Source organism: Oncorhynchus mykiss, chromosome 17, assembly GCF_057628025.1.
Source record: "Oncorhynchus mykiss isolate SJ-2025 chromosome 17, ASM5762802v1, whole genome shotgun sequence".
Taxonomy (NCBI): Eukaryota; Metazoa; Chordata; class Actinopteri; order Salmoniformes; family Salmonidae; genus Oncorhynchus; species Oncorhynchus mykiss.
This window is the reverse complement of record NC_143038.1, coordinates 4933781-4947500: the sequence shown is the minus strand read 5'-3', so window position 1 is coordinate 4947500 and position 13720 is coordinate 4933781. Positions and strand designations below refer to the sequence as shown.

General features: G+C 46.6%; 1 protein-coding gene across 1 annotated transcript in view; it reads right to left on the bottom strand.

The window, feature by feature from the left end:
• Window positions 1-13720, bottom strand: part of LOC110493513 (solute carrier family 2, facilitated glucose transporter member 9) — a 41906-nt gene that overhangs the window by 21205 nt on the left and 6981 nt on the right. The window contains exons 3-5 of the mRNA XM_021567826.3: window positions 12845-13005; window positions 2210-2334; window positions 1119-1264 (exon numbers count right to left, since the gene is read on the bottom strand). Coding sequence (XP_021423501.3) covers window positions 1119-1264; window positions 2210-2334; window positions 12845-13005 — 432 coding nt within the window. The remainder of the gene's footprint in view (window positions 1-1118; window positions 1265-2209; window positions 2335-12844; window positions 13006-13720) is intronic.

Genomic DNA, 13720 nt, shown 5'->3' with positions numbered 1-13720 from the left:
GAGTGACATATCATTTGATAGACATAGACATTGCCTTTTTGGAAATTGAATTAAAATATTACTGCTGGCAATGTCATAAGAATCTCTCCCCCCCACCACCATCATAAAGGCCATATATCATGGATACTGTATATTCATAGAGTATATTAGACTGGTTGGTCAAGTCACCAAAAGTGCAAACATTTAGTATGCATGGAAAGGGTACACCCTAATGGTCAATGTAAAGCAATGAATTTCTTTCTCTATCCACATTACCTTGTATGCATCCTCCACATGCATCCTTAAACTCTCACTCATTTACAATAGGACAAGTGAATGGGATAATAAGTTAGAAGTTTCTTCACTTGTTTGCGTCTTATTTTTTATGTCAGATTTGAAAATCCGTTCAGCCATTTTGGAACAGTGACTCGCTACCCTAACCAACTGGTTTCATGTGGCCATGAGACGTCATGTGTTCTCGTATCTAGTGGACGAACTAGGAATCAGACAGGGGTTATATTTACATCAATGGATAGGTAGAGACTTCATCTTTCTCTTCGTATGCATATAATTCTTGTAATACGAAAAATGATGGCATGGATTTTTGCACAAGCCCTACACTTTTAAAATGGCTGTTTTCCTATGGAAATGTGTGCATGTTTAGAGTGCCACCATTACTTAAAATATATACATATTTTTGGCGGGGAATAGTAATTGGTGACATATTTTATTTCAAACCTAGACAGTGAAAGGTCTTATTCCCCATCCCCCCTCCGTGAAGAAATAAACAACAACAACAAAAATCTGTGCATTTCAAGGGTTTTAGGCCTGCTGCATCTCAGGCTCTGTTTTAGTCACATTATTCACCTTTATCGGAATCCCACAGTTCTCACCTTTGTAACAGTACCAAGCATGTGTTTGTAGGACTTGTAGTTTGGAAACCGAAATACACTTTATGAACGTAGTGTACAATATTATGCGGGGTTTAGAAAATGCCACCAGAGGGCGTCAGAGTTTAAGAGGGTACGTTTCATTTGTCTTTACCTCACCAAAAGTTCTTTATCTATTTACGCCAAAGAAAAGACCAACAAAGAAGCTTAACTATGAACTAAGATATTAAGGATAAGATTTTACTGCACCTTTCCCAGTAGTTCATGTAGCCCCAGGATCTGAGCGATGAAGACTCCCAGACAGATAAAGATGCTAGGCACCAGGCCCAGGAAGCCTCGCAGGTTCTTAGGTGCTATCTCCCCAAGATACATTGGCACCACACTCAGAGAGATACCTGGTGGGAGGGGAACAGAGGTGAGAGGTCATAGCGGTTCTTCGGTGCCATCACCCCCAGGTACATAGGTACCACACTCAGAGCGATGCCTGGTGGGAGGGGAACAGAGGTGAGAGGTCATAGAGGTTCTTCGGTGCTATCACCCCCAGGTACATAGGTACCACACTCAGAGAGATACCTGGAGGGAGGGGGATATGTACATTACACAGATCAGATTCAGCACTAGCAGTTAACCTTACAGCTAGCATTGTTGCTGATAAAGGCTGATCATATGTTGTAGAGCAACAGAAAGAAGACCTGATTCATTCAGATAAGTAAAACACAACACACAGAAATGCATACATCAACTGTGTTTATTTAAAGCCCTTTACATCAGCAGAAACCAAGCCTAAAACTCCAAACAGCAAGCAATGCAGGTGTAGAAGCACGGTGGCTAGGAAAAACTCCCTAGAAATGCAGGAACCTAGGAAGAAACCTAGAGAGGAATCAGTCTCTGAGGGGTGGCCAGTCCTCTTCTGGCTGTGCCGGATGGAGATTATAAGAATGCATGGCCATTATGGCCAGATTGCTCCTCCAAGATGTTCAAATGTTCATAGATGACCACCAGGGTCAAATAGCAGTTATAGAGGTTGCAACAGATCAGCACCTCAGGAGTAAATGTCAGTTGGCTTTACATAGCCGAGCATTCAGAGGTCGAGACAGCAGGTGCGGTAGAGAGAGAGACCGAGAGAGAGAGAGAGTACTTGCGTCAGGTGTCAAGTTACCTACAGTATGTGCTATTGACACCTGACGCAAGTACTCTCTCTCTCTCTCTCGGCCTTATGATTACCCACTCAAATAGTGTTTCCTAATCCTTACTCAACATGTTAAGGACGGTAGGACATAATGGTATTATTCTCTGTTTGATTTGATTTTGATTTGATTTCTTATCTGTTATTGCATTACCTGAGTGTACTCCTGTGATGAAGCGTCCAACAATGATCATCTCTGGAGAGCCGAAGGTCCTGCTGAAGCCCATGAAGGCTCCACCTATAAACACCAGACATGTGATTCTCACCAGGGTGCCTTTCCTGTAGACAGCAGAACAGTCAGCCTGAGAAACCTTCTACAAACCATTGGCTTCTACATACTGGAAATCCAATATTCTCAAACACCGAATTTAAATGTATGACTTTCGTAACACGAAGAGATGTAGCCTAAGTATGCATGAATGTCTGAATGATTTCCAACATACATCATTTTCCACAGTGTAAATCATTAGTTTTAGATGTTTGACCAGTTTTCCATTGACTCTTTTCCTTTCCCCATTTTCGCAAAAATCTTTTGCTGCCTCAAAATTAAATCTAAAAAGGGATTCAATTATTTTTTCTTCCATACATATCTAAACAACTTACTCCACATTTTAAAAGTCAGAGAAAGTTATCGAACATTTTCCAAATTAGGAAAATATTAAATATCATAAATTGATAAGTCTCCACCCCCCTGAGAAAATACTTGGTGGAAGGACCTTTGTGTTGATGGAATTTATATGAATGACTAGAATATTCCACCCTGAAGCCATATCTACCCTGAAGCTGTCATGTACTGTCATGTTGTGTCTTGTCTCTGTCCTTTCCCTTCACCCTGTCTCCCTCTGCTGGTCGTTGTTAGGTTACCTTTTCTCCCCCGCTTTCCCCCAGCTGTTCCTTGTCTCCTCTTGACTACCTCGTCACCCCTTCTCCCACCTGTTCCCCTTTTCCCTCTGATTAGTCCCCTATATCTCTCTCTGTTTTTGTTCCTGTCCTTGTCGGATTCTTGTTTGTTGTGTTTCATGCCTGAACCAGACTGTCGTCATGTTTGCTGTAACCTTGTCTTGTCCTGTTGGAATCTGCCGGTCCGTCTGAGCCTACCTATGTTTGGTAATTAAAGAAGCTCTGTTTAAGTTAATTCGCTTTTGGGTCCTCATTCACGCACCGTAACAGAAGAATCCGACCAAGAATGGACCCAGCGACTTCGGATCCTCTCCACTCAGCCGTCGGGATCCAGGGAGCGATGCTAGGCAGACACGAGCAGGAAGTGTCTGCTGCTCGACATGCCGTTGAGACCCTGGCCACCCAAGTCTCCAACCTCACAGAACAGGTTCACCATCTCCGCCTCGATCCACCGGCCACTTCCAGGGCTTTCGAATCTCCGGAGCCCAGAATCAATAACCCGCCGTGTTACTCTGGGGAGCCCACTGAATGCCGCTCGTTCCTCACCCAGTGTGATATTGTGTTTTCTCTCCAGCCCAACACTTACTCCAGGAGCACTGCTCGTGTCGCCTACGTCATATCTCTCCTTATTGGACGGGCTCGTGAGTGGGGCACGGCAATCTGGGAGGCAAGGGCTGAGTGTACTAACCAGTATCAGGACTTTAAGGAGGAGATGATACGGGTTTTTGATCGATCTGTTTTTGGGGAGGAGGCTTCCAGGGCCCTGTCTTCCCTATGTCAAGGTAATCGATCCATAACAGACTACTCTATTGAGTTTCGCACTCTTGCTGTCTCCAGTGGCTGGAACGAGCCGGCCTTGCTCGCTCGTCTTCTGGAGGGTCTCCGCGCAGAGGTAAAGGATGAGATTCTCTCCCGGGAGGTTCCTTCCAGCGTGGATTCCTTGATTGAACTCGCTATTCGCATTGAGCGACGGGTTGATCTTCGTCACCGAGCTCGTGGAAAGGAGCTCGCGCTCTCCGTCGCTCCCCTCTCCGCATCACTACCATCTTCCTCTGCCGGCTCGGGTGCTGAGCCCATGCAGCTGGGAGGTATCCGCATCTCGACTAAGGAGAGGGAACGGAGAATCACCAACCGCCTCTGTCTCTATTGCGGTTCCGCTGGTCATTTTGTCACTTCATGTCCAGTAAAAGGCCAGAGCTCGTCAGTAAGCGGAGGGCTACTGGTGAGCGCTACTACTCCTGTCTCTCCTTCAAGATCCTGCACTACCTTGTCGGTCCATCTACGCTGGACCGGTTCGTCAGCTTCCTGCAGTGCCTTAATAGACTCTGGGGCGGAGGGCTGTTTTATGGACGAGACCTGGGCTCGGGAACATGACATTCCTCTCAGACAGTTAAAGGAGCCCACGGCCTTGTTCGCCCTGGATGGTAGTCCTCTCCCCAGGATTCAGCGTGAGACGCTACCTTTAACCCTCACTGTTTCTGGTAATCATAGTGAAACCATTTCTTTTTTAATTTTTCGTTCACCTTTTACACCTGTTGTTTTGGGCCATCCCTGGCTAGTTTGTCATAATCCTGATAATTAATTGGTCTAGTAATTCTATCCTCTCCTGGAACGTCTCTTGTCATGTGAAATGTTTAATGTCTGCTATCCCTCCTGTTTCCTCTGTCTCTTCTTCACAGGAGGAGCCTGGTGATTTGACAGGGGTGCCGGAGGAATATCACGATCTGCGCACGGTGTTCAGTCGGTCCAGGGCCACCTCTCTTCCTCCACACCGGTCGTATGATTGTAGTATTGATCTCCTTCCGGGAACCACCCCCCCCCCCCCCGGGGTAGACTATACTCTCTGTCGGCTCCCGAACGTAAGGCTCTCGAAAATTATTTGTCTGTAGCTCTTGACGCCGGTACCATAGTCCCCTCCTCCTCTCCCGCCGGAGCGGGGTTTTTTTTTGTCAAGAAGAAGGACGGGTCTCTGCGCCCCTGCATAGATTATCGAGGGCTGAATGACATAACAGTGAAGAATCGTTATCCGCTTCCTCTTATGTCTTCAGCCTTCGAGATCCTGCAGGGAGCCAGGTTTTTCACTAAGTTGGACCTTCGTAACGCTTACCATCTCGTGCGCATCAGGGAGGGGGACGAGTGGAAGACGGCTTTGAATACCGGGTCCTTCCTTTCGGCCTCGCTAACGCTCCAGCTGTCTTTCAGGCATTAGTCAATGATGTCCTGAGAGACATGCTGAACATCTTTGTTTTCGTTTACCTTGACGATATCCTGATTTTTTCACCGTCACTCCAGATTCATGTTCAGCACGTTCGACGTGTCCTCCAGCGCCTTTTAGAGAATTGTCTTTTTGTGAAGGCTGAGAAGTGCACTTTTCATGCCTCCTCCGTCACATTTCTCGGTTCTGTTATTTCCGCTGAAGGCATTAAGATGGATCCCGCTAAGGTCCAAGCTGTCATTGATTGGCCCGTCCCTAAGTCACGCGTCGAGCTGCAGCGCTTTCTCGGCTTCGCAAACTTCTATCGTCGTTTCATCCGTAATTTCGGTCAGGTGGCAGCTCCTCTCACAGCCCTTACTTCTGTCAAGACGTGCTTTAAGTGGTCCGTTTCCGCCCAGGGAGCTTTTGATCTCCTCAAGAATCGTTTTACATCCGCTCCTATCCTTGTTACACCTGACGTCTCTAGACAGTTCGTTGTCGAGGTTGACGCGTCAGAGGTGGGCGTGGGAGCCATTCTTTCTCAGCGCTCCCTCTCTGACGACAAGGTCCACCCATGCGCGTATTTTTCTCATCGCCTGTCGCCGTCGGAACTTAACTATGATGTGGGTAACCGCGAACTGCTCGCCATCCGGTTAGCCCTAGGCGAATGGCGACAGTGGTTGGAGGGGGCGACCGTTCCTTTTGTCGTTTGGACTGACCATAGGAACCTTGAGTACATCCGTTCTGCCAAACGACTTAATGCGCGTCAGGCGCGTTGGGCGCTGTTTTTCGCTCGTTTCGAGTTCGTGATTTCTTATCGTCCGGGCTCTAAGAACACCAAGCCTGATGCTTTGTCTCGTCTCTTCAGTTCTTCAGTAGCCTCCACTGACCCCGAGGGGATTCTCCCTGAGGGGCGTGTTGTCGGGTTGACTGTCTGGGGAATTGAGAGGCAGGTAAAACAAGCGCTCACTCACACTCCGTCGCCGCGCGCTTGTCCTAGGAACCTTCTTTTCGTTCCCGTTCCTACTCGTCTGGCCGTTCTTCAGTGGGCTCACTCTGCCAAGTTAGCCGGCCACCCTGGCGTTCGGGGTACGCTTGCTTCCATTCGCCAGCGTTTTTGGTGGCCCACCCGGGAGCATGACACGCGTAGTTTCGTGGCTGCTTGTTCGGTCTGCGCGCAGACTAAGTCCGGTAACTCTCCTCCTGCCGGCCGTCTCAGGCCGCTTCCTATTCCCTCTCGACCGTGGTCTCACATCGCCTTAGATTTTGTCACCGGACTGCCTTCGTCAGCGGGGAAGACTGTTATTCTTACGGTTGTCGATAGGTTCTCTAAGGCGGCTCATTTCATTCCCCTTGCTAAGCTTCCTTCTGCTAAAGAGACGGCACAAATCATCATCGAGAATGTTTTCAGAATTCATGGCCTTCCGTCAGACGTCGTTTCGGACAGAGGTCCGCAATTCACGTCTCAATTTTGGAGGGAGTTTTGCCGTTTGATTGGGGCTTCCGTCAGTCTCTCTTCCGGCTTTCACCCCCAGTCTAACGGTCAAGCAGAACGGGCCAATCAGACTATTGGTCGCATCTTACGCAGTCTTTCTTTTCGCAACCCTGCGTCTTGGTCAGAACAGCTCCCCTGGGCAGAATACGCCCACAACTCGCTTCCTTCGTCTGCGACCGGGCTATCTCCTTTTCAGAGTAGCCTCGGGTACCAGCCTCCGCTGTTCTCATCTCAGTTCGCCGAGTCCAGCGTCCCCTCCGCTCAGGCTTTTGTCCAACGTTGCGAGCGCACCTGGAAGAGGGTCAGGTCTGCACTTTGCCGTTATAGGACGCAGACTGTGAGGGCTGCTAATAAGCGTAGAACTAAGAGTCCTAGATATTGTCGCGGTCAGAGAGTTTGGCTCTCCACTCAGAACCTTCCCCTTAAGACGGCTTCTCGCAAGTTGACCCCGCGGTTCATTGGTCCGTTCCGTATTTCTCGGGTCATTAATCCTGTCGCAGTTCGACTTCTTCTTCCGCGATACCTTCGTCGCGTCCACCCGGTCTTCCATGTCTCCTGCATCAAGCCCGTCCTTCGCGCCCCCGCTCGTCTTCCCCCCCCCCCCCCCATCCTTGTCGAGGGCGCACCCATCTACAGGGTCCGTAGAATTTTGGACATGCGTCCTCGGGGCCGTGGTCACCAGTACCTCGTAGATTGGGAGGGGTACGGTCCTGAGGAGAGGAGTTGGGTTCCCTCTCGGGACGTGCTGGACCGTGCGCTGATCGAGGATTTCCTCCGTTGCCGCCAGGTTTCCTCCTCGAGTGCGCCAGGAGGCGCTCGGTGAGTGGGGGGGTACTGTCATGTACTGTCATGTTGTGTCTTGTCTCTGTCCTTTTCCTTCACCCTGTCTCCCTCTGCTGGTCGTTGTTAGGTTACCTTTTCTCCCCCGCTTTCCCCCAGCTGTTCCTTGTCTCCTCTTGACTACCTCGTCACCCCTTCTCCCACCTGTTCCCCTTTTCCCTCTGATTAGTCCCCTATATCTCTCTCTGTTTTTGTTCCTGTCCTTGTCGGATTCTTGTTTGTTGTGTTTCATGCCTGAACCAGACTGTCGTCATGTTTGCTGTAACCTTGTCTTGTCCTGTCGGAATCTGCCGGTCCGTCTGAGCCTACCTATGTTTGGTAATTAAAGAAGCTCTGTTTAAGTTAATTCGCTTTTGGGTCCTCATTCACGCACCGTAACAGAAGCCATATAATCGTATGAAATTGGTTAGAGTCATGTATAACCATAATTTGTACATATGTCTAGTCTGTACAATATGTCTATAATAGTATCTTAAAAACCGACTGTCTGAGCAAGATTCGGTGCCGACCTTGGCTGGGGCCACTGAGAGTACTTCCCAAGGTCTCGGTCTCCCTATCTTGAGGGAGGATGGGGAGTAAAGTCTCACGGAATCCCCTAATCTTTGTCGGCTGGGTAGCAGGACGTGTGCTAACGTTAGTGTGAATGTGTGCCCGTATGTTTGTGTGAATGTGTGTGCGTGAATTGTTTTGTACAACAGACCAGAACGTTCCCGTGAATAACTATTTTAGCTGGGCCTCTGTCTGCTTCATTTCAATCAGTATCTTACAAATCCTGATCTGGCAGACTGGGTAGTTTGATTGAATTGGTTTATGAACATGGAGAACATAAATCTCTTAACAATTGGTCCTTCGAGAGCCGGATTTCAATATCTGTCCCTGCAGTCTGAAGGTACTAAGCCGAAAACCGTGAGCCGAAAACCGTGCGCCGAAAACCGTGCACAGGCAGGTCATTGACCCGTAAATTAAAGACCTGTCCCTTGACATTGGGGTTCTATAACAGGCCGGTATATATCTAAGGTCGGCAGAGACGGTGACGGAATCTAACCTACATTGCTTTTCCCAGTCTATGAGAAGGTCAGTAAATCTTTATTCATGAATTATGGGGAATTGACGATCGGGCTACATTCAGAAATATATTTGATTTTTTGTGTAGTTTAGGTGTTGATTTTAAAAATCCCACAGGGAACTCTTACATGGTGACCTATGTTTTGAATTTTGTGTAAAGAACCCTGATATAGGTAGTATTCTAGGCAATTGGAAAATAGGAATTGGGTGTAGAGCCACCTAGGCAGCAGGAGAAGGGGGTCCGTAATGACCCAGAGTATCTGTGGCCACTACCAATAAACTGTCTAATGTTGAGACCTAACCGCTAAATTGGTTAAGATACATTAGCCGGTCTAACATACTAAGGTCTAACAGCAATTGATCTGGAGTATATTAGCAGAAAGGTGAGAGTCAGATCTCCGCACATCTAGGTCTGATTATCCAACGAAGAAAGGAAGCCTAATATAGCGGAGGGAGATACGAGATATTAAAGTCAAAAGAACAAGCATCAATAGACAAATAGGCTGCTGACTAGGGATTTACGACCCCTGGAATATTGCTAATAGGTTGTAATACGGGTGAGACCTAATGTGCGATCGACACCTCTATAGATAAAGTTTCAAGAAAGGAAAAACACAGATCCGTAATGGCGCGAAGGTATCTGCACTAAACTATCTATGTTGAGACCTAACCGTTAACTTGGCCAATATACATTAGCCGATCTAATAGTAATTGATCTAAAGTATATTAGCAGGGAGAGAGGCAAGAACTACCGGAGGCGCGCAAAATGGGTCTGACTATCCCACGAAAAGAGACACACATAGATTGTGCAGAAATAACAACTATAGTAATTGGATAACGGGAAAAAGCACATACTTAGATCATAGAAATACATACACACAGATTTGGAGAATAGATCTACGAACTACAAGGGTTACTAACAATGGGCAGTAAATCCTCAAAGGAGGTCCCGGAATTAATGGGAGATGAGAAATATATGCAGGGAAAAGATAAGAGGAACACCTATTTTGGCCCGACATGGAGGAGGAAGTACGAATTTGACGGACATTTAAATATAGAAAAACTAGAATCAATGATTAAACAAATAAATAGGGTTTGTGGGGACAAGGCAGATAAACAACTGGCAGAGGGGCTAGACACAGCGAGGGTATGGTTAGCCGAGGCGAGGAAGAGAGCTGAGGGAGAAAAGAAAAATAAGGAAGATTCAAGTTGCCAGCAACAGAGAGCAATAACTCCCACGGCTCCTCTGGAGGTCCCTCATAAGCCTAAATTATAACCCACCCGGATAGACCAGGCGTGGAGAGAGAATCCTGATGATGAGACCGTGGTGGTGAGGAGACAGCAGCCAGTGCATCCCGTCCCACCACTCCGAATAGGGCTAGCTACCATAGGGAAGGTCATGAAAGATTTAACCGAACGAGGATGTAGGATGAACAAGGGGGAAAGAGGTAGAGACAGGGCTTTACCACTCAGAAGGCTGAAGTCGCATAGGGCATGGACACATAGGGATGTAGAAAGAGCGGTGGAAGGAATGATACACCCTAAAACAGGCATGGAAGGATTTAGAAGGGATCTAGAAGGTTTGACAACCAGCTTCAAGTTAAACACAGGAGAAGTGGAGAGAGCGGTACAGCAGTTGGTGGGGAAGGACTGGGCAGCTGTACGAGGGCAATGGGTGCATAACCATTTAATTACAGTGCCATGGGCGGCAGAGGGTGATTACGTTGTTAAAATTACAGAATTGTATAATAATTTGAGGGATTATTATCACCGACACGCAGACTTCTCTAAGGTTTCTGAATGCAGGCAGGGAGATGGTGAGACCATCAGTCAGTCCTTAGAGAGGCTGAAGGATGTGTTTAACGCTGACAGTGGTTTAACAGAGCCCCCCATAGCAGATGGTTTTAACACTGCATATCACCAGCAGCTGAAGAAAGCTTTCCTCAGTGGAATGCGCCCCGAGGTTAGCAGTACCATAAAGAAAACCTTGGTGGGGTGGGGACTAGCAGAACTGGGGGAAGTAACAAGAAATGCAATTCATTATGAACAGCACGGTAAACGCGAGGAGACTAAGAAGAAGCTGAAAGGGGCAGAATACTTGATGGCCACTCTGGGTGAGATAGCCAGTAAGGGCTCTGACAGAAAGGGATGGAAGGCGAACAGAAGAGGAGATAAGGACAGAGATCGAGATAATGAAAGATGTTTTACTTGTAACAAGTCGGGTCACTCTGCTCGGGATTGTGAGGCACCATGCAGGCACTGCAAGAAAGTAGGACACAATCACTGTGATTGTCGTAATAAGAAAGATAGAAGGGACAAAAGAAGCAGGCGCCCACAGCCTGAGTCAAAGGAGGAAGAGGAGGCATGACTAGATTCAGGGGCAGAGGATAGTGGTAGCGAGACAGGAGAGAGGTTTGAATAGTTGAATCGTAAAGATCATGGGATAGTTTCTGGTTATTGATTCTTGGTTTGATAGTTTAGGTAACACCAGTGAATTGGAACAGAAAGTGCAAGTATTCTAACATTATAATCTGTTTGCATTTCGTGGAACCATGTCAGGTTGGTAAAGGGGATTGCAGGTTGAGTTAATTTCATTTTAAAGGGACAGTGCACATTAATCACAGTTGTTTGGTGGAGACAAAAGGGGCCTGACACTGAACCATTGCCTAGAAATTATTCGGAACAATAGGCAGAAATAGTAGCATTGACTAGTGCCTGTGAAATAAGAAAGGAGAGAAAGGTTACTGTTTACTTAGACAAGCACATAGACATTTAAGACCATACAAAGCAGCACAGATAACTCTTAAAGTAGATAAGACACTTGACAGAGAATTGTTAAAGGATAGCCATGACCGAAGGCCCCAGGGAGAATTGGACATGTAGAGAATGAAAGGGGTGCTCCTACAAGATAATGTAAGACATAAGGATAATTTACTAATCTTACCTAAGTCATTGTTTAGATATGTGGCAATATTGATACATGTGCAGAGCCATGTATCAAAGGGGGGATAGAATAGGACACTTTGTGGCCTATTGCATGATAAACGAATAAAATAAATGTTTTTATAGCGTTCCCAACTTACTTGGCGGACACGATTATGGTAACTGAAATATTAGGTCAAGACATTATCCCTAGAGTTAGTTTACTAGGATCTATTTTTATAAATAATGCATGACAGTTTAGCTAATCAGGTATCACAAATAGAAGGCCAGAGTTAGGGACCAGAACAAGTAGACATAGAAGACTGGAAGCAGCCACAGTGGGGGGGGGGGCATACCAAGTACTCCTGGTGACAGCCTTCGCAGTGAGAATAGCTGACAGAGCTACCTGGGTTAATATCACATATTGCAAGAGGGTAAGACACTGACACTGTCGAACAATCACAGAGTTAGGAGAAGAACCGAATACCAATAGGGTTCGGGGGTTACCTCTCTAACGAAGATTCCCTGACACCGCCCTATCCTCCCTGTGTGCGTTCATAGAAGTGAAAGTATGGGCTGGCCTCTAGCTGATGATATGTTCTCCGAGAAAGGGTGAGGCTTTACAGGAGTGCTGATTGGTCTGAGCTGTCTTATTGTGGGAGCCATATTCCTAATACACCATGACCCATCCGAGAATGCAGAAGGTGGTAACTTGACCCATAGTTTAGACGATGAGGATTTAGTATTAACCAAGCACAAGAGATCACTTGATCTGGGTAAACAGGAAGTGAGAGTGGAGATCGGGTAGGATGTCTCAGTTGAGTTCTAGGTAGACCAAATAGGGTCTCTGACCCCGTGGCAGTCTAGGACTATGAGCCATTATGGAAGATATCTGTGCAGGTCCACGTGTAGTTCATGGAAACAGGTCTTAGCCCACACAGAGAGAGAGAGAGGGCTACATAAATCCACATACCCGGTATGGAAGAAGATGAAGGTGGGAGTTTTTGACTGTAATCCTGAGCAAGGGAAATATTGTGTAAGCTATCCTCAACATTGTGACCACGCAATTGCACTGTTTGTCTACATAACCTGGTTCAAGAATTCATGACATTACCCTGAAGAAGGCAAAGTGATGCCAGAACATTGGTGTTTTTTTTTTTTTTACAAAATAAATGACTGGGATGTTATACATATGGACTGTTCAACTCTCTTTATTTTCATAGCTTACAGTTTAACAGTTTATTCTCTGTTAGTCAGCACCTCTACACTAAATCATTTTCTCTGGGTGTGGGCCAGCTCATGCTTTTTATTATGTCAGTGGCGTGTCAATTATGTCTGGAGGGGCAAGTCTAAGACTTGGGGCTAAGTCTTACCTTCCAAATCTGGTGACTAGTATGCCCACCATGAGGCTGCCCACCATGCCCCCGATGGCAAACACAGACACGGTGACAGAGTAGAACAACGTAAGAGTCTTGTCGTCCAGACCCGTCCCGTTCCTTGCTACCATCGTCTGGTTATAGAATGCCTTGATGTACTGGGAGAGGAGGAAGAGAGGGAGGAAGAGTCAAACATACCATAGATACCATGTCAAGTCAGAAGAAATTGCTAGAAGCAGACACCATTGTCTGGTTGTAAAGCTGCTTTATCAAATCACATTTTATTGGTCACATACACATGGTTAGCAGATGTTAATGCGAGTGTAGCGAGATGCTTGTGCTTCTAGTTCCGACAGTGCAGTAATATCTAACAAGTCATCTAACAATTCCCCAACAACTACCTAATACACACAAATCTAAAGGGGTGAATGAGAATATGTACATATCAGTATATGGATGAGCGATGGCCAAGGGGCATAGGCAAGGTGCAATAGATGGTGGAACGACATTTATTGGATATTTCAAACTTTTTTAACAAATCAAAAACTGAAAAATTGGGCGGGCAAAATTATTCATCCCCTTTACTTTCAGTGCAGCAAACTCTCTCCAGAAGTTCAGTGAGGATCTCTGAATGATCCAATGTTGACCTAAATGACTAATGATGATAAATACAATCCACCTGTGTGTAATCAAGTCTCCGTATAAATGCACCTGCACTGTGATAGTCTCAGAGGTCCGTTAAAAGCGCAGAGAGCATCATGAAGAACAAGGAACACACCAGGCAGGTCCGAGATACTGTTGTGAAGAAGTTTAAAGCCGGATTTGGATACAAAAAGATTTCCCAAGCTTTAAACATCCCAAGGAGCACTGTGC